Raw genomic sequence first — 24,833 nt, forward strand, 5'->3', positions numbered from 1 at the left:
GGCATCTTCCTTCCTGGCAGACACTGAAATCTTCTGAAGATGAGTAGCGGCGGTGGGGGGCACGCCACCCCCGAGCCCACCAGGGGGTCCGAATCCCTCAAGAGGAAGGACTGCCCCTCAGACGTCCTCGGCCCCAGGTGAAGACATTTCTTTTTTTCCACATTTGATTTTTACTTTTCAAATTGGAAGTCAAAATTCATGACTGTTATTGTGGTTTACGTACGACAATTTCAAATTTAGCTTGGGACGTTAGCAAGCATTTGACATCCTTGATTTGCTTTCATTGGCCGAATAAAATGATGTGGAGGGCCAGATTTGAAGTCAAAAACCAAAAAAATCAACTAAACACGATCGCTAGCAAGCTAGCTCGATAGCGATCTAGCTTGCTCGAACTTGCTAGCTGGTCATGGTCATCTTTCGAGCTAGGTAGCTCGATTTCTAAGTAGCTCGATCGCTAACTAGCTCACTAGCTCACTAGCTAGCTAGCGCTCTAGCTATGTAGCTCTCTAGATAGCTAGCTAGATCGCTTACTAGCTAGATCGCTTGCTAGCTAGTTTGCTTAAACTTGTGAAATTCCATGCTAATCTATCGAGCTAGCAAGCTAGCTCTGGGTTTTGACTTTGACACCTGTGATGTGAGGGATTAGCCAGTTAGCTGAAGAGAAAGAGAGCTAGCTATCCCGCTTGCTCGCTCGCTAATTAGCAAGCGAGATAGTGAGCGTGAAATTTCACAAGTTGGATTTTCTTTTGCGGGCCGAACAAAATGATGTAGCAGGCCAGATTTGACCCCTGGGCCTTAACTTTGATACCTGTGATGTGAGGGACTAGCCAGATAGCTAAAAGAAAGTGAGATAGCTATCTTGCTAGCTCGCTCGATGGATAAGCAGGAAATTTCACAATTTGGATTTTCTGTTGCGGGCCGAATAAAATGATGTGGAGGACCAGACTTGGCCCCCGGGCCTTGACTTTGGTACCATGATTTGAGGGATTAGCCAGCTAGCTGAAATGAAAGAGAGATAGCTAGATTGCGAGCTCGCTCATTAACTAGCAGGTTAGCGAGCGAGCTCGAGAGATGAGCATGGAATTTGACAAGTTTGCTTTGCTTTCGCGGAGGGAAAAAAATGATGTAGAGGGCCAGATTTGGCCCTCGGGTCTTGACTTGGACACCGGCGCCATAGCACATGACTTTCCTTTGCGTCCCGCAGCCCCAAAAGGAACGCGGAACGTCGAAACCGCGAACAGGAGAACAAGTACATCGAGGAACTGGCCGAGCTGATCTTCGCCAACATCAACGACATGGACGACCTCAACGTCAAGCCGGACAAGTGCGCCATCCTCAAGGAGACCGTCAAGCAGATTCGACATATCAAAGAACACGGTGAGTACAAGCTAAAGTCTAAAGTACACCTCTCATCATGTACTTCTCAGATATTTTCATTTTCCTGACTTTGTGACATTCAGAACGACTGAGTTTTCACCGATGCAGGCAGCACTTCATGACTTCATTGTAGTGATAGTTTCCTTTGGAGGGCTGTTTTGAATTCGGGGAAACCATATAAATTCCATGCTCAACTATCGAGCTAGCTAGCGATCTAGCTAGCTAGCTATGAATCAAGCTCGCTAGCTCAAAAGATGAGCATGGAATTTCACAAATTTGAGCAAACTACCTAGCTAGCGAGCTAGCTAGGAATCGAGCTCGCTAGCTCAATAGATGAGCATGGAATTTCACACATTTGAGCAAACTACCTAGCTAGCGGTATAGCTAGCTAGCGAACAAACTAGCTAGCTTGATAGATGAGCATGGAATTCTACAAGTTCGCGCAAGCGTTTGAGCTAGCTAGCGATCAAGCAAGCTAGTCCGATAGATGAGCATGGAATTTCACAAATTTAGCGCAAACTAGCTAGCTAGCGATGTATCTAGCTAGCAAATGAGCTAGCTAGCTCAATACATGCGCATGGAATTTCACAAGTACGTGAAAACTAGCTAGCTAGGGATCTCGCTAGCTAGCAATCAAGCTAGCCAGCTCAATAGATGAGCATGGACTTTCACAAGTTCGAGCAAACTAGCTAGCTAGCAATCTAGCTAGCTAGCGAATCTAGCTAGCTAGTGATCCAGATAGCTAGCTCGATAGATGAGCATGGAGTTTCACAAGCTAGCCAGCTACCGATCGAGTTGAATTTAGTTTTTAACTTCAAGATGGCGGCCGCGTGGGTGGCTGCCTTTACAGCAGCTCCAATATTTTGATTTTGCTGCTGTGAAATGTAAATTTGTCCTTCGTGAGACAAATAAAGTCTCATCCAATCTAATGTAATCTAATGTAATTTCTCACTTGGCTAGCGAACGTTGCCTCTGTGTCACGTGAGCGTAGCCTCAGGTGACTCGGTTGCCGTTCGACGGTGCCGCCTCAAGACCTTTTTTTTTTTTTTTTTCATGACCCAGAAAAAAAGGGGCGCTCACGCCGCTCTTGTCCCACACCAGGAATGCCAAATATGTGGCCTCATGTGGCCGTGCCGGGCGGGTTTAGCGTCCCGGCGGCGCAGTCGACCGTGCCAAAAAACATTTCATCAATTCAAATGAAAAATCGGGGGGAAATGGAGGCCATTTTCCTTTTGCTCGCTGTTGCCTATGGAAGGTAGAGAAGCAAGTTGGTGGTGTTGTTGCCCCTTAAAGGACAACCGACATCACCTTTTTGTTTTAACTGACATCAGAAAAACGTTTGATAGCATCTAAAATACCCAAAACACGCAGTATGATATTTTTAGTCAAATGCAAAACACCAATAAAAATGACTTAAAGTGTCTAAAAAGTACTAAAAAGTATTTGAAACCGGAAGTGGCCAGTTTCAGAAGGTCCCGCCCCTTGTTCGTGACATCACGCCAATACGTCTTTGCTTTGCTCTAGAATCAAAACAATGGCTTCAGATTCGGAGAAGATGCTTTCTTGTTACTCATCCAGTTATGAATATGATTCAAATAGTTCTGAAGAGGAAAGCATACATGTTTGCAATCCATTAAAGAATTTATTCCGTGCCATTTTGAGGTATCTGGGGGCGGGAAATGTAGCACCAAAAAGAGGCAGAAAATGGCGACAAAGCTCCGTGGAAGGAATTAATCAGCCCGTTTCCACTCGATGATTAATTCCTTCCACGGAGCTTTGTCGCCCTCTTCTGCCTCTTTTTGGTGCTACACAAACTTTTCAGACCAAACAAAGTACAGCCAAATGCATTGACGTGATGGAAGGACTGCTACAATGTGTCCTTTTTTCGGTCAGGGGCGTTCCTTCAGTGACGTTATATTCAGCGCGAGTCTTAAAATATAGCTGTATGCGCTGAAATCTTTGTAAAATACGCTCAATAGAAGTCATTTGAAGACATTATACAAATTATGGACGCAACATGTCCGGAGGTGTCGGTTGTCCTTAAATCTCTTTAATTATCTGAATCGCTTATCACTTGTTTTTTTGTCCCCCCCGTCCAGAAAAAACTCCGGTAGCTGACGCGGACGAAGTCCAGAAGGCTGACGTCTCATCCAGCGGCCTCGGCGTCATCGACAAGGACACCCTGGGGCCTATGATGTTGGAGGTAAGGCCACGCCCCCTCCCTGATTGTCTTAGGTGGTGGGAAACGTTTGCTGGCGTCCTGTCCCAAAATGGACTCGCGCTGCTGCTCTGGTCGGAGATAAAGTGACTGCGGCGCGTCACAAGTGTGTGCTGATGTACAACATGGCACCCAAGTATAAATAAATATAGTGATACCTCATCTTACAAACTTAATTGGTTCCCAGAAAGTGTGTGTAAGGCGCAAAGTGTGTATCCCAAAAAATAATTTCCCATAGGAAACCATTAAAATGAGAATAATCCGTTCCCGGGTCCCCATAAAATATAATTTCCAACTAAATGCTGTGAAATGTAAATTTCTCCACTGTGAGACTAATAAAGGCAAATCCAATCCAATCCAAATAAGCCTTAAAAATACGAACAATATACCTTATTTTATGTATAATAAACGTGCTATTGTATTATAAGTTTGTAAGTTGAGGAATCACTGTACCTCTATGGAAAGTTCATTACGAGTGCCTGCGTGCGTGTGTGTGTGTGTGTGTGTGTGTGTTGTGGCACAGGCTCTGGACGGCTTCTTCTTCGTGGTCAACATGGAAGGCAACGTGGTGTTTGTGTCGGAGAACGTCAGTCAGTATTTGCTGTACCAGCAGGAGGAGCTAATCAATAGCAGCGTCTACAGCATCCTGCACGTCGGCGACCACGCCGAATTTGTCAAGAACCTGCTGCCCAAAAGCCTCGGTGGGTGTGTGTAAAATATGTGTTGATAAAGTTATATTTCAAGGTAAAACAAATATATAATTATGAATACAATGTCGATACCAAAAAAATCATATTGGAAAGTAGCAATATGTCAAGCTAACTGAGTCATGTCGGGAAATGCATTTGTCATGTCAAGGCCCGATTGAGCGAGCTAGCTAGCGATTGAACTAGCTTGCTAGCGAAAAAGCGAGATAGCTAGCAAACGAGCTAGCTAGATTGCTGTATTTCTATTCCGATAGCTGGCTAATCCCTCACATCACAGGTCTCCGTCTTAGTTAGCAATATGTCAAGCGAAGCGTGATGTTGGGAAATATATTTGTCATGTCATTTTCTCCATTGATATCATTTTATGATTATGTTGTAATGTTAAAAATCATATTGAGAATAATTTTGTAAATTATGCTCGATTAAGAAAAATAATACGTGTGAAACAGAGTCCATAATGCACAGGTGTCAAAGTCAAGGCCTGATTGAGTTAGGTAGCTAGCGATTGAGCTAGCTATCGATTGAGCTAGCTAGCGAACGAGCTAGCTAGCGAGCGAATGAGCTAGCGAGCGAAGGAGCGAGCGAATTAGCTAGTGAGCGAACGAGCCAGCGAATGAGCGAGCGAACCAGCGAGCGAATGAACGAACGAACGAACAAGCTAGCGAGCGAAAGGACGAAAGAGCTAGCTAGCGATTGAGCTAGCTAGTGAATGAAGGAGCTAGCGATTGAGCTAGCTAGCGTACAAGCTAGCGAGCGAATGAATGAATGAGCTAGCTAGCGAATGTACAAGCTAGCTATCAAATAAACGAGCTACCTAGCTAGCGATTGAGCAAGCTAGCGATTGAGCTAGCTAGTGAATGAAGGAGCTAGCGATTGAGCTAGCTAGCGTACAAGCTAGTGAGCGAATGAATGAATGAATGAGCTAGCTAGCGAATGTACAAGCTAGCTATCAAATAAACGAGCTACCTAGCTAGCGATTGAGCTAGCTAGTGAATGAAGGAGCTAGCGATTGAGCTAGCTAGCGTACAAGCTAGTGAGCGAATGAATGAATGAATGAGCTAGCTAGCGAATGTACAAGCTAGCTATCAAATAAACGAGCTACCTAGCTAGCGATTGAGCAAGCTAGCTAGCGAGCGATTGAGCTAGCTAGCAAACGAGCCTTTGCCATCATGTTCTGAAAATGTGTCAAACTAAATAAAAACAAATGTGAATCTCCCCATGAATGGTTGAAAAATATCCCCCCAAAAGGCCATTTAAAAACCAAAAAAAGCCATTCTAACCTTTTTCTATTTATTTGTTGTTTTTGTCCCTGACGTGCAGTTAATCACCACGGCGGCGACCCATCGAGCAGGAACAGTCACACGTTCACCTGTCGCATGCTGGTTAAACCGGCGGCGGCGGCGTTGGCGGCGTCTTCGGACGGCGCCGATGACGCGTGGCAAGTGGCTGAGCATGACCAACAGGAAACGTCGCCGCAGAAGTACGAAACCATGCAGTGCTTCGCTGTCTCCGAACCCAAATCCATGAGGGAGGAGGGAGAAGGTAAACGCAAAGTGACGCATCCCGAATTAACTCATTCACTGCCAGACGATGTGCAAAAATGTGCCCACTCCAGTGCCAGGGTTTTTGGCATTGTCACTCCAATTCCAGGACACACAAAATATTGAGTTTTAGGACTACATAGACATTCAATGCAGCGTCAGAAAACTTACACTCTCTTCTTTCATCAGATAAAAAGTGTTAATTCCTAAGTTATAAGGGTCTGGAGTTATCTGAGCTTGAAATGAGGGCAGCTGTTTAAAATACAATGCAATACATACATATTGGTTTATATAATAAGACAGGTAACATCCGACTTACAACCGAGTTGCGTTCCGACCAAACGGTTGTAAGTCAAAATGGTCGTAAGTCAAAATCCATTCAAAATGTTGAATAGAGACTCGGAGGCTAAATGACTCGAAACTGATATTTTGGTTTGGAATTTTAGTTTGATTTGCCTTCACGGGCCGAATAAAATGATGTGGCGGGCCAGATTTGGCCCCCGGGCCTTGACTTTCACACCTGTGATGTAAAGGTAAAATGTAAAAAAGCTAGCTGAATAGAAAGAGAGTTAGCTAGATAGCTCGTTCACTAGCTAGCTTTATAGATAAGCATGGAATTTCCCAATTTTGTAAAATGATGTGTTTGGGCCAGAAAACGTGTCATTTTACTCATCTTAATTTTTTAATGTTTACATTAGGTGTTTTTTTTTTTTTTTTCAATTGTCGTTCGGGGTTTTTTGGTCATTTTCTTGTTTTTCTTTTTACGTCTTGCCAGGCATTCTCATCCCGTGTCCTCGTTTTCTCGCCGCTTGTCCTTTGGGAAAAGCTAAATTACAGTCTGACATTTTTTTTTTCTTGACATGCTAATTCGCGACATCTGATGGCCATCTCCTTTGGAGCGATATCACCTTAAAATAGAATCTAAAATTTCTTTCTTTATTTTATTTCATGAACATAGACATTTTTGCCAGTGGCTTGAAAATGCCAAACCTTCACCCAGCTTAGCTGCCCAATCACGGCAGTAGAACCACGGAAATGGTGATCTCACACTTGAGGGAGCCAATCTTTGTTTTACTTTCCTCTTTGCGCAACTTCAGCTAGCTAGCTATCTATCGAGCTATTGAGCTATTAAATCTAGCTATCTAGCTAGCTAGCTGTCAAATCTATATCTCTATTGCTCGCTAGTCAGCTAGCTAGCTGTGAAATCTATATCTAATGCTAGCAAGACAGCTAGCTAGCTGTCAAATCTATGTCTAATGCTTATATCTATATCTATATCTATATCTATATCTTCAGATTTGCAATCGTGTCTGATCTGCGTGGCTCGAAGAGTTCCGGTGAAGGAGCGAACGGCCTTGTCGTCGTACGAGAGCTTCACCACGCGGCAGGACCTTCAAGGTGACGCGCTTGCATTCTCACATCAAAGCGAGGAGATTCCGCCGATCACTTCACACCCTCATTTTGGGACTTTTGTTTGTGCATCATTAACTCACAGCAGGGTATAATGTGAAGCTTGAAATAGAGTTGATACAAAAAGTCGACACACCCCTGTTCGAACGGTAGCTTGGTTTATCTATCTAGCTAGCATGATAGATAGCTAGCTTTTGAATCTGTCTGTCTGTCTGTCTGGGTAGCTAGCTGTCAAATTTATATCTACATAGCTAGCTAGCTGTAAAATCTATATCTATATAGCTAGCTAGCTAGCTGTCAAATCTATGTCTATATAGCTAGTTAGCTAGCTGTCAAATCTATATCTATATAGCCAGCTAATTAGCTGTTAATTCTATATCTATATCTAGCTAGCTGTCCAATCTATATCTAATGCTGGCTATCTGGCTAACTAGCTTTTAAATCTATATCTAATGCTAGCTAACCAGCTAATTAGCTGTTAATTCTATATCTATATCTAGCTGGCTGTCCAATCTATATCCAATGCTGGCTATCTGGCTAGCTAGCTTTTAAATCTATATCTAATGCTAACTAACCAGCTAACTAGCTGTTAAACCTATATCTATATCGCTAGCTCACTACCTATCTAGCTGTCAAATCTATATCTATGTAGCTAGCTCGCCAGCTATCTAGCTGTCAAATCTATATCTATGTAGCTAGCTAGCTGTTAAATCTATATCTATAGAGCTAGCTAGCTAGCCAGCTAGCTAGCTATCAAATCTATAACTATATAGCTAGCTAGCTTACTGTCAAATCTATATCGAATGCTATTTAGCTAGCTATTGAATCTATCTATCTATATAGCTAGTTATCTTGCTGTCAAATCTATATCGAATGCTATTTAGCTAGCTATTGAATCTATCTATCGAGCTATCTAGCTCTGCTAGCTGATTGTCAAAACTATATCGAATGCTATTTAGCTAGCTATTGAATCTATCTATCTATATAGCTAGTTATCTTGCTGTCAAATCTATATCGAATGCTATCTAGCTAGCTATTGAATCTGATGATGTTTCTTTTTTTTGTTGTTGGTGATACAAACAAATGCAGTTTTTGCCAGCTCGGATGTGATCTGTAACCCGAACCGGCCCCTCCCGCAGGTAAGATCACCTCGCTGGACACCAGCCTCCTGCGGGCGTCCATGAAACCGGGCTGGGAGGACCTGGTGCGGCGTTGCATCCAGAGGTTCCACCTGCAGAACGACGGCGACGTCTCCTTCGCCAAGAGACACCAGCAGGACGGTGAGGAGAGCAATTTCAGCCCTACCGTGCCGTCGTTTCTTGTCGCGGGCTCACCTGTGGTCCTTCTCCGCCCGTAGTCTTGAGGAACGGCCACGCGCTGAGCCCCCTCTACCGCTTCTCGCTGTCCGACGGCACGCTGGTGTCGGCGCACACCAAAAGCAAACTGTTCCGCTCGCCCGCCACCAACGAGCCGCAGCTCTACTTGTCTCTGCACATCCTGCAGAGGTAAACGCCTTCTATCTGGACGGCGGACTAGTTTTCGTCACCCCCGCTTTCTTTGAGTGCAGACGCGGTTTGTTATCGAGTGGAGTACCTTTAATAATAATACATTTCATTTGTAAGCGCCTTTCAAAACTCTCAAGGTCACTTTACAGTCCCCGGTTACGTTTTTTTCTGTGGGTGAGCAACGGCAGCCACATAACTCAAATAGATAGCAAGTTAGCTAGCTAGCTCATAGGTAACTCATAGCTTGCTAATAGATAGCAGGTAGGTAGTAGGTAGGTAGGTAGGTATGTAGGTAGGTAGTAGATAGTAGGTAGGACGGTATCTAGCTAGCTATTTATTTGCTGTCTATTAGCTAACCAACTAGCTGGCTATCTAGCTAGCTATCTATTCGCTATCTAGATAGCTAGATACTAACTGGCTATTCGCTAGCTAGCTTCCGGGTTGAGTGAACGCTGGCGCGTGTAGAAATGAAATGTATTATGATGATTATTATTAAGATATAACCAAGCCCCCCTTGTTTGTTGTTCTCCAGGGAGAATACGGGCAACCTACCCGTGGACACGCCCACAAACCTCGGCGTATCTCAAACGGGCGGCTCGCCCGACGCCGCCGTTAGCGCCAGCCATTTTTCGGCTTCTTCGTGCACATTCACAAGCCGAGTCGCTACGCCGCACAAAGTGAGCAGCCCCTCCGCCCAGGGAAGCCCCAGCGTGTCGTCCGGGGGTCCGACGGCCATTTTGTCCCCTCGCCATCACCGCAGCCCCGGAATGGTGGGGAGCAGCAGCAACGGCAGTCCCCGTACGCCCCAACGCCAACCCGGTTCTTTCTCGCCCGGTGGCGGTCAGCAGTCTCCCGGGTCCATCTGCAGCAGCTCCAACAACCGCGGTTTCAACCCCCTCGGAGCCTTTCAGACCTTCGGACAGGTTCACGGGACTTCCGAGTCCCCCGACGGGCTTGGTAGCCCACTCCCCAGCGCCCGGGAAAAAGACCACCATAGCCTGGAAGCCGATTTGCTGGGGACTTTAGGTGACTCGTCCCAAAACCAGGATGGCGAGTCGCACCGGTGTCAGGACCGGGACCCGGACAGCTCGGAGGAACCGGACCACCCGCTGAGCGCCAAAGGCCACACGCAGCTCCTGCAGCTTCTCACCACCAAACTAGAAGCCCCGGACCCTCTCGGGGGGCTAGCGGACGAGCAGTCGGCGGGCGTCGGAGCCTGTTTGGGGGCGACGCACACCAACCACTCGGCCTCCTTGAAGGAGAAGCACAAAATACTGCACAGGTTGCTTCAGAATAGCAGTTCGCCGGTGGAGTTAGCCAAGCTAACCGCCGAGGCCACCGGCAAGGAGCCGGAGTCGGCGGGCGTCTGCCTTGACGACGGCGCCGCCGAATTGGGCGTCAAACAAGAACCGGAGAGCCCGAAGAAAAAGGACAATGTGCTGTTGCGCTACCTGCTGGACCGCGATGACAACGGAATCCTGGAAAAGGCCATCAAAATGGAGGGCGCTGACGGGAACAAAATGGCCGCCGTCAAGACGGAGAAACACGATCCGACGTTCAGTGTCAATGAACAGGTCGGTTTTTTCCTTTCACCTCAAACCCCCGATGTAAATACAGGTAACATCTGACTTACGACCACCCCATACTTACGACCACCCCATACTTACGACCACAACCTCCAGACCCTATTTCTAACATTTTCACTCAACCCGGAAGTAAATCAAATAGATATAAAGCTAGCTAGCTAATAGATAGACAGCTAGCTAGGTAGCTTTATAACTAATAGATAGCCAGCTTGATAGCTAGCGAGCCAGCCAGTAATAATAATAATAATTAATAATAATAATAATACATTTCATTTATAAGCGCCTTTCAAAACTCTCAAGGTCACTTTACAGTCACAGGATCAGTTTTTCTGTGGGTGAGCAGCGGCAGCCACATGCGCCAAATGCTTAGCCAGCAAGGTAGCAAGCTAGCTAGCCAGCTAGATAGCTAATAGATAGCCAGCTACTTAGCTAGCTAGTTAGCCAGCTAAATAGCTAGGCGGGTAGTAATCATAATAATCATAATAACCATAATTATAATCATCGTAACAACCATAATAATAATAATAATAATAATGATGATAACAATAACGATAACAATAATGATGAGAGTAATAATAACAATATACTAATAACATACAAATAATAATATACTGATATTAATAATATAATAATAATACATTTAATTTCTAAGCGCCTTTCAAAACTCTCAAGGACATTTTACAGTGACGTGATTTTTTTGTGCGGGTGAGCAGCGGCAGCCATATATTTATTATGTGACCCATAATTTTGTCTCGGTAAGTCTGTGTTTGGGCTTTTAAAATAAGGTTTCCAAACTTAACTAGTTTCTGTTTTTAGATTTTAAGCCCTTGTTTGGGTTTTCATCTTGCTTTCAAAAAATCCAAATGAAATCGTGTATGAACGTTCTCCTTTCAGACCAGCGAGTTGGAAGATCTTCTGGATGACCTGCAGGGCGGCGCCCATCATCATCATCATCACCAGTTATTCTCTCGCCAACTGTCCCGAGGAAGTGCGGCCTCCTCTTCCTCTCCCTCCACGGCGGCGACCGCCGGCTTCCCCGCCGACAAGCAGAGCGTCATGGGTGACATCCTGCAGATGATGGACACCAACCACGGGGACCACAGTAGCCCATCACCCCAACATTCGGCCTTCCCTGCGGGTACGTGCCGATGTTCGGGTTTCCAATGAGGGATCGGGTTTTAAAATCGGACTTTTAAACCAAGTTTAACAACATTGCTTGTCTTTGTTTTGAAATGTGTATTAGCGCATTCAAACGTGACCTTCTTGTCACTTCAACTTGCAATTCCTTGCGCTTCCTGTAGGTGGCGCCAGGCCAGGACAGTCAGCTCGAACGGCGCTGCTTGGCAGGAGCTTATCGCAAGATGGCCTCGCCGGCCGGTCGATGTCCGCGCAGCACAGGAACGGCAACAGCAACAAGCCTTACGCTATGCTGCAACAGCAAGGTATGATGGGAAAGCTAGCCAGCTAGCTGAATAGAAAGACTGCTTGCTAGCTCGCTCCCGAGCTACATCGATCGCGAGCTAACTGGATAGCTAGCTAGCTCGATCCTGAGCTACATTGATCGTGAGCTCACTCACTAGCTAGCTAGCTGAATAGAAAGAGAGCTTGCTAGCTCGCTCCCGAGCTACATCGATCGTGAGCTAACTCGCTAGCTAGCTAGCTAGCTCGATCCGGAGCGACATCGATCACGAGATAACTCGCTAGCTAGCAAGCTCGATAGTTGAGCATGGAATTTTGCAAGTTTTATTTAATTTCGAGGTCCGAATAAAATGATGTGGCGGGCCAGATTTTGGCCCCCGGGCCTTGATTTGGACACCTGTGATGTAAGGGATTAGCCAGCTAGCTGAATAGAAAGAGAGCTTGATAGCTCCTTCCTGAACTACCTTGATTGTGAGCTAACTTGCTAGCTGGCTCGCTCGACAGTTGAGCATGGAATTTCATAAATTTGCTTCACTCGCTAGCTAACTCTCTGGCTAGCTAGCTCGTTCATTTGCTAGCTAACTCAATTGCTAGCTAGCTCGTTCCTTAGCTAGCGAATGAGCACGCTATCTAGCTCAATCGCTACGTAGCTAGCTCAATCGGGCTTTGACTTTGACACCAGTGCATTATGGAGTCTTTGTTTCACACGTGTATTATTTTTTTTAATCGACCATAATTTACAAAATCATTCTCAATATGATTTTTAAAATGTTTGATTTTGGCCCCCGGGCTTTGACTTTGACACCTGTGATATAAGGGATTAGCCAGCTAGTTGGATAGAAAGAAAGCTAGCTTAGTCGCTCCCTAGCTAGCTCGCTCCCTAGCTAGCTTCCCTTGCTTACTTGATTGCTAGCTAGCTTGATAGATGAGCAAGGAATTTCACAAGTTTGATTTTGGTCTCGCCGGCCAAATAAAATTATGAGGCGGGCCAGATTTTTGCCCGCGGGCCTTGACTTTGACACCTGTGATGTACGGTATTAGCCAGGTAGCTGAATAGATAGCTAGTTAGCTCGCTCCCTTGCTAGCTCGATTGCTAGGTAGCTCGATAGATGAGCATGGAATTTTACACGTTTGATTTGCTTTTGCGGGCCAAATAAAATGATGTGGCGGGCCAGATTTGGCCCCCGGGCCTTCACTTTGACACCTGTGCTCTACAAAAATTGAATTTCGACCCCGCCCCTTTTACATATGAACAATTCAAATGGCAATGACATCATAGTAAAAAAAAACAGGAGAAATATAATCAAGTCTGAGTTATGGATTCAAACGTTAGGGTTTTCCACAACAACTATACGATTTCAAGCTAATGTTTTGGTTTCAAAATTAGGGTTTTTAAATAAGCAGTACAGTATAATGTTTGAAATTTGGGTTTGAACATTGTGCGGTAAAGCAGGAAGTAAAAAATCGCCTTTTGTTTCATCCTTGTCAGCCATGTTGTCCAGCGGATCAACGGTGGCTTCCATGCCGCCCGGCTGGGGGTCGGCGGGTTGCCCTCCGACCTCATCCATGGCCCAGGGTGTTCGTATGCTCTCCGACATGAATGGCGCCGCACCTGCCAGGGGTGCCCCGCCCCGATCGGTGGTGGGCATGCAGATGATGGCCGGCGGTAAGTATTGCCGTAAACTACAATTGTAGTACTTCAACCAAATCGTCAGTTTTGATTGGGTATATAGGTATGTTTAGATATTTTTATTTAGATATTTTTATTTATTTTTTATACCAAGAATATATCAATAACTCAATGACCTCATCACGTAATCATACATACTGTACATTCTTCTTTCGTCCAATCAGAGATGGAGATTCCAAACCCGCCCTACCCACAGCAGCACGCTCCCCCCAATCAGACGGCCCCGTGGCCTGACAGGATGATGATGGATCACTATGGAAGCCAAAATAGGTTTGTGTGAGGGGTGAGGGTTCAAAACCTTGATCTGACTTGAAGTGAAGTACAGTGATACCTCAGCTTACGAATGTAATTGGTTCCCGGAAAGTGTGTCTTCCAAATATTAATTTCCCATAGGAAACCATTAAAATCAGAATAATCCGTTCCTAGCTCCCCATAAAACATAATGTTCTACTAAATAAGCCTTAAAACTAGCACATTTATTATACATAAAATAAGGTATATTTTGTGTAATGTATTGTAATTAAAGAAATAAGCTGTACTGTATAATCAAGTCGTTTTATTGACCTTTGTGATGGTCGTTGATGTAGTTGCCTCTTGATGATATCCGAGTGAAGTTGCCGTGCGTTCTCGGCGATAATACCCTCACGCACACTGTCCCCTGCTAGCGGCTTTTCGTTCATCTAAATCAACAGAAGTTTTTCAACCTCTTCTATTCCCTGGGACCGTTGCTTAGACAACACAGAAACACCCATAAATAGCTTCCATGTTCCAAAGGATGATAGCAATGGTCGACTTAGCATAATGGTACCGGGCCGCTAAGTCACACAAACGCTCACCTCGTTCGTGGTTCTCGATGATCTCCTTCTTCTGCTTGACCGTCATTTTGTTTTGTGTCCTCTTTGGCTGTGGTGGGGTCTTACTCTTCACTCGATAGATAACAAACCACACCTGCACTGAAAGAAAATGGGTGTGGAAAACCAGCCACCGCGGCGCTCCGTGTGTTTCCTTAAAACTACTTCGTATGCCAAGATTATATTGTCGCAAATTTAATATTCGTAAGCAAAATGTTCGTTAGCTAAAGCGTTTGTAAGCCAAGGTATCGCTGTAACTGTAACAGGAGCGCCCCCGCCCCCATTCCCTGGTTGCAGGTCGCCGTACGGGGTCCTCCCAGATGACGGTGGGGGGTGCTGCGGGGCGGCGCCAGAAGGCCCTCCAGATGAGGGGGCACTCCTGAACCAGCTTTGCTCCGTTCTCAAGGACTACGAGGGTCTCGAGGAACTGGATAAGATGCTCGGGATCCCGATGCTGGCCGGACAGGTGATCCATTTATCCATATGTGGTGGTCACGGAGGGGCATTCAAATGAGTGTTTCAATGAACCCCTTGGCTTACGAACTTTTGGGTTTACGAATGTTAAATTTATGAAAATTTTACCTTGGCATACAAACTATTTTTCGGGATGCACACGGAGCTGCCACAACGAGTGATGTGTCGTTCACGAACGAGCCCGTTCTCCTAACAAGAAAATGGCAGCCCACTTGTTTCTGCCCCCAGTCTTCGGTTAAAGCCACGTGATTGGTTAAGAACGCAGCAGTGAGGGGAGGTGGTTAAACATGACAGAGACAAGCAGACGACAGAGGGAGAGTGAGGAAATGGATAGAAAACAGTGAAATTTGGACTTTCAACTTTATTGATACTTCAAAAGCAGAGTGTAGACTGCAAGGTTAAAATATCCCATCAATCAGGCTCCACAAATAACCTGCACAAGCCATCTGTACACTTGACGCAAAAAGCTATCAACCCAGTTAAACAGAACACAAGTGATGAGGAACTAGGTAAAATTATCGCAGAGAACGCACCTACAATGTATCATTCTAAGATCGTGAAAGAAGAAGGCTACGTTCCTCATCAAGATTTTAATGCTGATGAAACCGACCACTCCATTCCATCAAGCCATCAACGACCATCATAAAGGTCAATAAAACCACTTTATTATCCAGTACAGTTTATTTCTTTGATTACAATACAACGCACATTTATTATACATAAAATAAGGTATATTTTGTGTAGTTTTAAGGCTTAGAAAATTGGAAAATAATGTTTTATGGGGACCTGAGAACGGATTATTCTTATTTTAATGGTTTCCTATGGGAAATTAATTTTTGGGATACACACTTTTTGCCTTACACACTCTGTCTGGGAACCAATTCAGTTCGTAAGCCAAGTTAATACTGTATTTAATTAGTTTTTTTTCAAAGCGATTTTTGTGTTTCCGACCTTTTTTTCAACTCCGCTAACGGTTTCATATGACAAAACTTTGAAAGTAGCTAAGACGGCGTAAAATGACTTCAGGGCGGCGCATCGGAGCACGAGCATCTTTACGGGCCGTCGGACGCGATAGCGTCCCCCGTCAAGCCCCCCATGTACGCGGCGCAGCACTACGGCGGCTACGGCGGCCCAACTCCCGACGCCGCCTTCCTCTGCCCCCCGGTGGGCGGGCCACACATGGGCCAGCAAAGGACCGGCGGCTACCCGACGCCCATGATCAGGATGCCCGGGGTTCAGGGACCCCGGATGGGCGGCGTCCGACCCGGCGGGGCCAACCCACAGCTGGCCCCGGGGCCCAACAACCTCAGGCTGCAGCTGCAGCACCGCCTACAGGCACAGCTGGTAATACAACAACAACAACAACAGTGGATGGCCAAAAGGTCCACATATTTGAAGTAAAAAATATTAAAAATGCAATACAAAATATTAACTCATTGCCTGCCAGACGATGCGTCCACTCCAGTGCCAGGGTTTTTGTCACTCGAATTCCAGGACCCACAGAATAATAATAATAATAATATAAATAATAATGATGATAATGATAATTATAATGATAACGATAACGATAATAATAAATTTAATTTCTAAGCGCCTTTCAAAACTCTCAAGGACACTTTCCAGTCACTGAATTTTTTTTTTGTGCGGGTGAGCAGCGGCAGCCATTCACGCCAGCGTTCACGCTACCCGGAAATAACACAGCAGCAAAGTTATGAAACATAATATGAAATATAAAATGATATAAATGACACTAAAAGTTATACAATGCATAAATGAACTGTAAACAGTTTGGTATATAATAGTATTCAATCAAAAATGTTGCTTAGAAACAACAGATTGACATCGTATACTATCCTGTCGTGGAAACGTCACTTTGGCCATTTTGAATGGATTTCGACTTAGGACCGTTTGACTTACGACCGTTTTGTCAGAACCAAACCCGCTCGTAACTTATTATTATTATTATTATTACTATTATTTATTATTATTAATTTTATTATTATTATCATATATTAAAGATTTTTACAGTAAAATATGACAAATGTTTTTCCCGCCTGCAACATTTCCAACAGTGTCAGTGGGAAAACTGATTTGTTTTGTTTTTGTTTTTACTCTGAAAACATTCTTGATAATTGTCACTTCCTTTTCTCTCGTAGAACCGTCAGCCAATCATGAATCAGATGACTTCAGTCTCCAGTATGAATCTACCTCTCCGGTCCAACCTTCCGAACCAGGTCAGAATCAGAATCCTCTTTATTAGCCCATGGACGCCATGGATGCGTGTTTATGTGAACATAGATACATTCTTTTTTTAAATTAAAATAAAATTAAAGCAGAGTATCAAATAGGTTCAAATGGAGTAGAATTAAAAATAATATAATGATATAAACATAAGTTATCTTATGTTTATATAATTAAAATAGCTAGCTAGCTAGATAGATAGCTCTCTATTTGCTATCTATCTAGCTAGCTCGCTATTAGCGAGCTAGCTTTCTATCTGTTTGAGTTAATTTCGGGTTGAGTGAACGCTGCGGCGTGTGGCTGCCGCTGCTCACCCACAGTAAAACTTATCCTGTGACTGAAAAGTGACATTGACAGTTTTGAAATGCGCTTAGAAAAGAAATGTACAATTTCTTTCTTCTTGAATGATGCAATAATCAATCATCATTGATGGACCAAATGTGAAATACACCCCGTGAAGTCTGCCCAGCAACAAAAAAAAAAATCTGATTTTGCGGGAAAAACATGAAAAATGAAAAGTTTTGCTATCCCAACTTTATGGTTTCAATTTCTCATTGGTGAAGTTTTTGGATAAAACACACCTGATAGTGACTTTGTGTGTTCATATTTTGTCCGTCCCGCTAGGGTTCCTTCAACGCGCAAATGTTAGCGCAACGTCAGCGCGAGTATCTCAGCAACCACCTGCGGCAACGTCAACAACAACAACAACAACACCAGCACGGAGCCATGATGGCGGTCAACATCCCTCCCAACATGGCCGCCGGGGGCTCGTCCATGAGCGGGCCCAACCCTCGTTTGCCTCAAAGCGCCGCGCAACATTTCCAATACGCCGCGCCCAACTATGGTACGCACCAAATCCAAACAGCCGCGCTGTGGTGAATGAAGCTCCTCACTTCACCTTGAAAATATTGTTTTGACCTGAGGAGGCTTGAGCCGGCATCATCATCCTCATCATCATCACCTCCATCATCATCATCAAGACTCTGCGCCCGGCGCCGTGTTGTCGCCCAGGATGGCCTTGGCCCACGGCCAAATGCAGGGAGGGGCGGCCCCCGCTTACCCGGCCGGCGGCAGCGGGGGTGTCGACCTCAACGGATGGATGCATACACCCAACAGGTACTTCACGCACACTTCGGCTTTCGAGGGACCGCACTGTCCCTGAAAATTTTCTTTTTTTAAGACAGGTAAAATCCGACTTACGACCGAGTTCCATTCCGACCAAGTGGTCGTAAGTTGAAATACTTGTAAGTCGAAATACATTCAAAATGGTCGTAAGTCGACTCTGGTGCCATCACACGGTCGATTGCTGTACGTGAGTGAGATGCAGGCTGGCTGGCCAAAATTGGCGTACGTGTTGCCGGCCTGCTAGCGCGTTGTGGTGCCAGGCGTAGAATTAAAATTTTTAAAAATAGGGTCTGGAGCTCGTGGCCGTAAGTCGAATTGGTCGTAAGTCGGATGTTACCTTATTTCATCAAGATTTTCCCGTCATGCCAGGTGTAGAATTAAAATAAAAAATAGGGTCTGGAGGTCGTGGTCGTAAGTACGGGTGGTCGTAAGTGGAGCTGGTCATAAGTCGGATGATACCTGTATTTCATCAAGATTTTCCCATAATGCCAGGTGTAGAATTAAATGTTTTTAAAATAGGGTTTGGAGGTCGTGGTCGTAAGTATGGGTGGTCGTAAATTGAGCTGGTCGTAAGTCGAATGTTACCTTTATTTCATCAAGATTTTCCCGTCATACTGTCTTTTGTTTCGCAGCGTCTACCAGCAACAAGCTCCCTTCTCCAGCGGCTGCACCGCCGCATTGTACAACAACAACAACAACAACAATAACAATAACAACATGAACATGAGTAGCAGAGGAACAAACATGGCGGCGCATCTCAGCGGGATGCACCAGGAACAGGTACCATTTTTAAAATGTCATCCGTAATTCAATAAGTAAAAATTTTCTTGATACAGGTAACATCCAACTTACGACCAAATTCCGTTCCGACCAAACGGTCGTAAGTCGAAATTGTTGTAAGTCAAAATCCATTCAAAATGTTGAATAGAGACTCGGAGGCTAAATGACTCGCAAACTCCCCCCTTCTGGTGCCATCACACGGTTGATTGCTGTACGAGCGTGAGATGCTGGCTGGCTGGCCAAAATTGTCGGACGCGTTGCCGGGCTGCTGGCGCGTTGCGGTGCCAGGCGGAGAATTAAAACGTTAAAAATATTCTCTAGAGGTCGTAGTCGTAAGTACGGGTGGTCATAAGTCGAGCTGGACGCAAGTCGGATGTTACCTGTATATGGAAAATGTTTTAAAAATACCCCATTCGTGTAGCTGGCTAGCTATCTAGTTAGGTATCTGTTGGCTATCAAATTGCTAGATAGCTAGATTTCTAGCTATTTGAGTTATTCCAGGTTGAGTGAACGCTGGCGCATGTGGCTGCCGCTGCTCACCCACAGAAAAAAACTTATCCTGTGACTGTAAAGTGACCTTGAGAGTTTTGAAAGGCGCTTATAAATGAAATGTATTATTATTATTATCATTATTATTATTATTATTAATTCTCCCTTTTTTCCGGCTTTAACCATCCAGGCGAGTGACGGCAACCTGATCCTGGATCAGCTTGGGGGAATGGACATGCTCACCCCAGAAGATGTCAACTCTGTGAGTGCAACTTATAAGGGCAACTATTAGCTAAAGTTGTCAGCTATGCTACAAATATGCCATTCATCAATTTTTGTGTTTTTTTCCAGAACTTCTGCTGACACAGTTGACCTGGGAAACTTCTAATTGGATTGGATTTACCTTTATTAGTCTCGCAATGGAGAAATTTACATTTCACAGCAGTAAAGTTATGAAAGGAAAGAAAAGTTAAAAAAAATAAAGAAGCTACTGGAAAGGCAGCCACTCTCGCGACGCCATCTTGAAGTCAAAACAACAACAAAAACTAAAACAAAAAACAAATAATGTGACACAACACAAAGAAACAGAGAGTCGTTTTTAAGCACTTTCTTTGTGACATGAAGCAGTTCTAGATCAACGATGTCACCTCTCCTCTTTGCTCCCCATCAAAATAGACAAAAAAACAATTTTCGTGAAATCGACTCAATTCAAAAGGCCTTGAAGGTACAGGATGACCACTGGCGTGGATTTTAGTGGCACCTATTGACGGTTATGTGGTACTGCAATATTGAGGATGTCCTATTTTCTGAGGCAAAACGTTTGTTTTTCCTCGCTAACTTTTCCACTTGAAAGACTGACAAGTTTGTTTCTAGAAAATTCTTTACAGATGAAAGTTGATCTTTCTTTTGGGTGTAGATTTTGCAATATTCTTACCCTGCTGTAAGTTTTGGTGTTCGGAAAATATCAAAGAATCTTTTGGATTCCGCAAAAGTGGTAAGACAAAGCGGTAATGCGGACTTCTTTTAAAGGACAACCGACACCATTTTTTTGTTTCCTAACTGACATCAGAAAAACGTTTAATAGCGTCTAAAATAGCCAAAACACGCAGGCTGATATTTTTAGCTAAATGAAAAACACCAGTAAAAATGACTTAAAGTGTCCCAAAACTGCCACAAAATTAGCTCAGAACTGGGCAGATTCAGAAAGTCCCGCCCCCTTGTTCGTGACGTCATGCCAGGATACTCCTTCAACAACTGCCTTGCTCCAGATGCAATAATAATAATAATAATAATAATAATAATAATACATTTAATTTCTAAGGGCCTTTCAAAACTCTCAAGGTCACTTTACAGTCACAGGATATGCTAAGCAGCGGCAGCCACACGCGTGAACGTTCACTCAGCCCGGAAATAACTCAAATAGAAAGATTCTCTCGGAAGGTCCATTTAATTCTCCACATAAGAATCCACACTGGTGAGAAACCCTTTTCCTGCTCAGTGTGTGGCAAAGGACTCTCTGAGAAGGGAAGCTTAACACGGCTAGCTAACAGATAGCTATCGAGATAGCTAGCTAGGTATATACTGTATACAATAGATAGCTAATAGATAAATATCAAGATTGCTATCTAGTTAGATAGTTATATAGCTAACAGATAACTAAAAGATGCTAAATTGAACAGAAACTTCCCAAAATGGATACTATAATGCGAATTTGGAGACGCAACTTGTCCGGAGGTGTCGGTTGTCCTTTAAGTTAGCTAACACATGATTCAAACTCAACTGTTAATTATTACAGAGCGTGGAGGCTTGTAAATGTTTCGTTGCCCGAAGTAGCTGTAATTAATTTATGCCTCTGCTAAAAAAAATGGGGATAATTATTTGATTTATTCATATACGTTGACTGTACCCTTTTTCTGAATGATGCTAACCATTTTGACACCAAATATGAAGCTAATGTCATAGTATTCACCAGCCTTTAACTGCCTTAGATGCTACTGTTAGCATAGATCAAAATTAGCATTTTATAGTTGCTCTAAAAAACAAAACTATGCTACAACCAAGAGTCTTAAAATGATGCAAATATGTATATTTTTTAAGGATTTTAGCTCATTGGTTTTGTAGCGATCCATCCCTGAGCTTTCATGCGATATTTTAGTCTTAGCGTTAGCCCCCCTGTTGTCAAAGACTCCATTCTTTTGTTTGGTTTATAATATTAATAATAATAACAATACATTTCATTTATAAGCGCCTTTCAAAACTCTCAAGGTCACTTTACAGTCACAGGATGAAGTTTTTCTGTGGGTGAGCAGCGGCAGCCACACGCGCCAGCGTTCACTCAACCCGGAAGTAACTCAAATAGATAGAAAGCTAGCTAGCTAATAGATAGCTAGCTAGGCAGCCAGCTAGCAAGCGAGCTAACCATATAACTAATAGATAGCCAGCTAGATATTATATTATAGTATTAGCTATCTACTCACTGGGTATTAGCTATCTATTCACTGGGTATGAACTATCTATTCGCTACCTAGCTTGCTATCTATTTGAGTTACTGCCGCGTGTGGCTGCCGCTGCTCACCCACAGCAAAAAAAAAAATTATCCTGTGACTGTAGAGTGAGCTTGAGAGTTTTGAAAGGCGCTTAGAAATGAAATGTATTATTATTATTATCTTTTATGAGTGGTACTAAAATAATTTAACTTAAACTTGAATGAAGACACACTGAAATGAATGATGGTGAATGTAGGATGTGATGTGTGTACTGCTTTGTTTTTGTTTTGTTTTTTGAGGGGAGGGGGTCAGGGGTCACTTAATCCCAAAAACGTGATGAGCAGAAGCCATTCAAACACAGGTAACATCTGACTTATGACCAGCTCCACTTACGACCACCCGTATTTACGACCATGACCTCCAGGCTCTATTTTTTTTTCTATTCTACGCCTGGCATGACAGGAAATTCTTGATGAATTACAGGTAACATCCGACTTATGACCAGCTCCACTTACGACCACCCGTACTTAAGACCATGACCTCCAGACCCTATTTTTTAAAAATTTAATTCTACGCCTGGCATGACGGGAAATTCTTGATGAATTACAGTTAACATCCAATTTACGACCACCTCCACTTACGACCACCCATACTTACAACCATGACCTCCACGCCCTATTTTTTACATTTTAATTCAACGCCTGGCATGACGAGAAAATCTTGATGAATTACAGATAACATCCGACTTACGACCAGGTCGATTTACGACCACCCGTACTTATGACCACGATGTCAGACCCTATTTTTAAAATTTTATTATTAATTCTACGCCTGGCACCGCAACGCGCTAGCAGGCCGGCAACGTGTACGACTATTTTTGCCAGCCAACAGGCATCTCACTCTCGCACAGCAATCGACCGTATGATGACATCGGAGGGGCGGAGTTTGTGTGTCATTTAGCCTCCGAGTCTCTCTTCAACATTGGATTTCGACTTACGACCACTTCGACTTACGACCGTTTGGTCGGAACGGAACTCGGTCGTAAGTCGGATGTTACCTGTATCTGAATGTAACTTTTCACTCTTTTTATGACTGACTACGTCATATATTAATACATAGCGAATATTACAGTTTTCTTACTTGATGGACGGCTATTTTTCTGGGTATGTTTCCCATACTATTCATGATACAAAAAATGCCTTAGAAGCTCCATTCAATGTATTTTCTTTTGTTTTATGAGACATTTATGGATGTTTAACTACTGCTTAATACATACATTTTAAATCATGAATGTAAACTCTAAAATGGAATCTTAGATTATACCGGTACTTCATATTTTTTTCTTCTTTGGTTTGTGCAGCAGAAAGGCATTTGGTGTACTGTTGACAAGCTTTAAAAGATCATAGTAATAATCATTAAAAAAAATAATAATATATGTATTTTCCGTGTTTTCAGGAAGTTCAATGAAGATAAGAGGATACGAAGCATTGCTTTTGTTTTTTCGCTTCCGCTGCTTGTTAATTTATGATCAAAGACACTGTAAATAAATGTATTTTTATTCACATCATTCACGCCTCCTTGTGTGATTCATATTTGGCTATTACGTTTATTATAATTTCCATTTCCATGTTTATTGTCTTGTTGCAGAAAATCCAGAAACAAATCCACGCAGTTCATCTTAAACTCTCTATTTGCTATCTAGCTGGCTAGCTATCTAGCTAGCTAGCTCGATCTCTATTTGCTATCTAGCTGCTAGTTAGCTGGCTATCTATCTATCTAGCTAGCTATTAGCTAGCGAGCGCAGGATCAGTTTTCTGTGGGTGAGCAGTGGCAGCCACATGCGCCAGCGTTCACTCAACCCGGAATAACTCAAATAGATAGAAAGCTAGCTAGCTAGCTAATAGATAGCCAGATATATAGCTAGCTACAGAGCTCAATAGCTTGCTCTATAGCCAGCTAGCTAGCTATCATGTCTATTATATTATAGCTAATAGATTACTAGCTCGGTAGCCAGCTAGATAGCAAACTAGATAGCTAGCTAGATAGCCAGCACATACTGTGAGTTCATTTTTATGGAATGTAACCTGCGACAAAACAAATTAGCAGACTTGCTAGCTCCATTACTCACTCTGCCATGCAAGTTGAGTGAGTTGTAGGCAAGTTGTTCTCCTTTTTTTTTTTTGTTGACTCAGTTAGTCTCTTGAGTGTAAACGCTTGTAGGTTTTTCCATCAACGATCAGGCCACTTGGTTTCATCTCCTTCACACTTTGTAATGCTTTCCATCTGGCAACGTGAGCTTTTAAAAGTTATTTTCACGTGTATTAAAGTTATCCGCCATTGTTTATTTTATTATATTTATAATTGTATTTTATTTATTATTGTATCTATGCTTGTCTGTGACTGTAAAGTGTCCTTGAGAGCTTTGAAAGGCGCTTGAAATAAAATGTATTATTATGATTGAATACGTCCCAGTAGTATTATGTTGACCTCTGCGCGACCTTCCTGACCAATCACAAAAGCCAAAGTTGCCAAATGTGTTCCCACTTGTCACTCGAGCGATACGACACACTCGCCATTTCCTGCAGAGTCAACTTGACTTGAATTTTTTTGATTTTGTTGGTCACGAACGTGCGATTGGGACATGACAATCGTCTTTTCTTCGTCTTTGTGTTGCAACTAAACAATGACGGGAAGATGGCTCGCTGCCAAACGCTCACAATCGCCCGAGATTCTTAACCGGATACAGATTGCAATGGCCGCATTGCGCATTCTTTAAAAGTCATTTTGTAACTTTTCAACAAGTCAATAGTAAAGTGCAATCCATATTTTTCAACAAGTGGCCCAAAGTTAGGATAAAAATGTCAAGTAGCGAGCATAGTTCTTCTCAATCATCCATCACGCGCACCTACGGCACAGGCACAAAATAGCCGACGT

At 43.6% G+C, this 24,833-nt stretch overlaps 1 protein-coding gene across 2 annotated transcripts in view; it reads left to right on the plus strand.

The window, feature by feature from the left end:
• The window catches only part of LOC148891025 (nuclear receptor coactivator 2-like), a 33,043-nt gene extending 9,583 nt beyond the window's left edge, over positions 1 to 23,460 (plus strand). For both annotated transcript variants that reach the window (XM_089008295.1, XM_089008294.1), the window contains exons 2-22: positions 21 to 137; positions 1,205 to 1,377; positions 3,477 to 3,580; positions 4,119 to 4,296; positions 5,623 to 5,844; positions 7,140 to 7,241; positions 8,393 to 8,533; positions 8,611 to 8,758; positions 9,291 to 10,332; positions 11,239 to 11,482; positions 11,646 to 11,786; positions 13,253 to 13,429; positions 13,618 to 13,723; positions 14,602 to 14,770; positions 15,805 to 16,122; positions 16,935 to 17,012; positions 17,644 to 17,863; positions 17,946 to 18,135; positions 18,777 to 18,924; positions 19,604 to 19,675; positions 19,765 to 23,460. In XM_089008295.1, coding sequence (XP_088864421.1) covers positions 40 to 137; positions 1,205 to 1,377; positions 3,477 to 3,580; positions 4,119 to 4,296; positions 5,623 to 5,844; positions 7,140 to 7,241; positions 8,393 to 8,533; positions 8,611 to 8,758; positions 9,291 to 10,332; positions 11,239 to 11,482; positions 11,646 to 11,786; positions 13,253 to 13,429; positions 13,618 to 13,723; positions 14,602 to 14,770; positions 15,805 to 16,122; positions 16,935 to 17,012; positions 17,644 to 17,863; positions 17,946 to 18,135; positions 18,777 to 18,924; positions 19,604 to 19,675; positions 19,765 to 19,776 — 4,083 coding nt within the window. In that variant the 5' untranslated portion in view covers positions 21 to 39 and the 3' untranslated portion in view covers positions 19,777 to 23,460. The remainder of the gene's footprint in view (positions 1 to 20; positions 138 to 1,204; positions 1,378 to 3,476; positions 3,581 to 4,118; positions 4,297 to 5,622; positions 5,845 to 7,139; positions 7,242 to 8,392; positions 8,534 to 8,610; positions 8,759 to 9,290; positions 10,333 to 11,238; positions 11,483 to 11,645; positions 11,787 to 13,252; positions 13,430 to 13,617; positions 13,724 to 14,601; positions 14,771 to 15,804; positions 16,123 to 16,934; positions 17,013 to 17,643; positions 17,864 to 17,945; positions 18,136 to 18,776; positions 18,925 to 19,603; positions 19,676 to 19,764) is intronic.
• Positions 23,461 to 24,833: the final 1,373 nt, after the last annotated feature.

The sequence above is a fragment of the Hippocampus bargibanti genome, linkage group LG11, assembly GCF_051943395.1.
Source record: "Hippocampus bargibanti isolate YZ-2025 linkage group LG11, ASM5194339v1, whole genome shotgun sequence".
NCBI lineage: Eukaryota > Metazoa > Chordata > Actinopteri > Syngnathiformes > Syngnathidae > Hippocampus > Hippocampus bargibanti.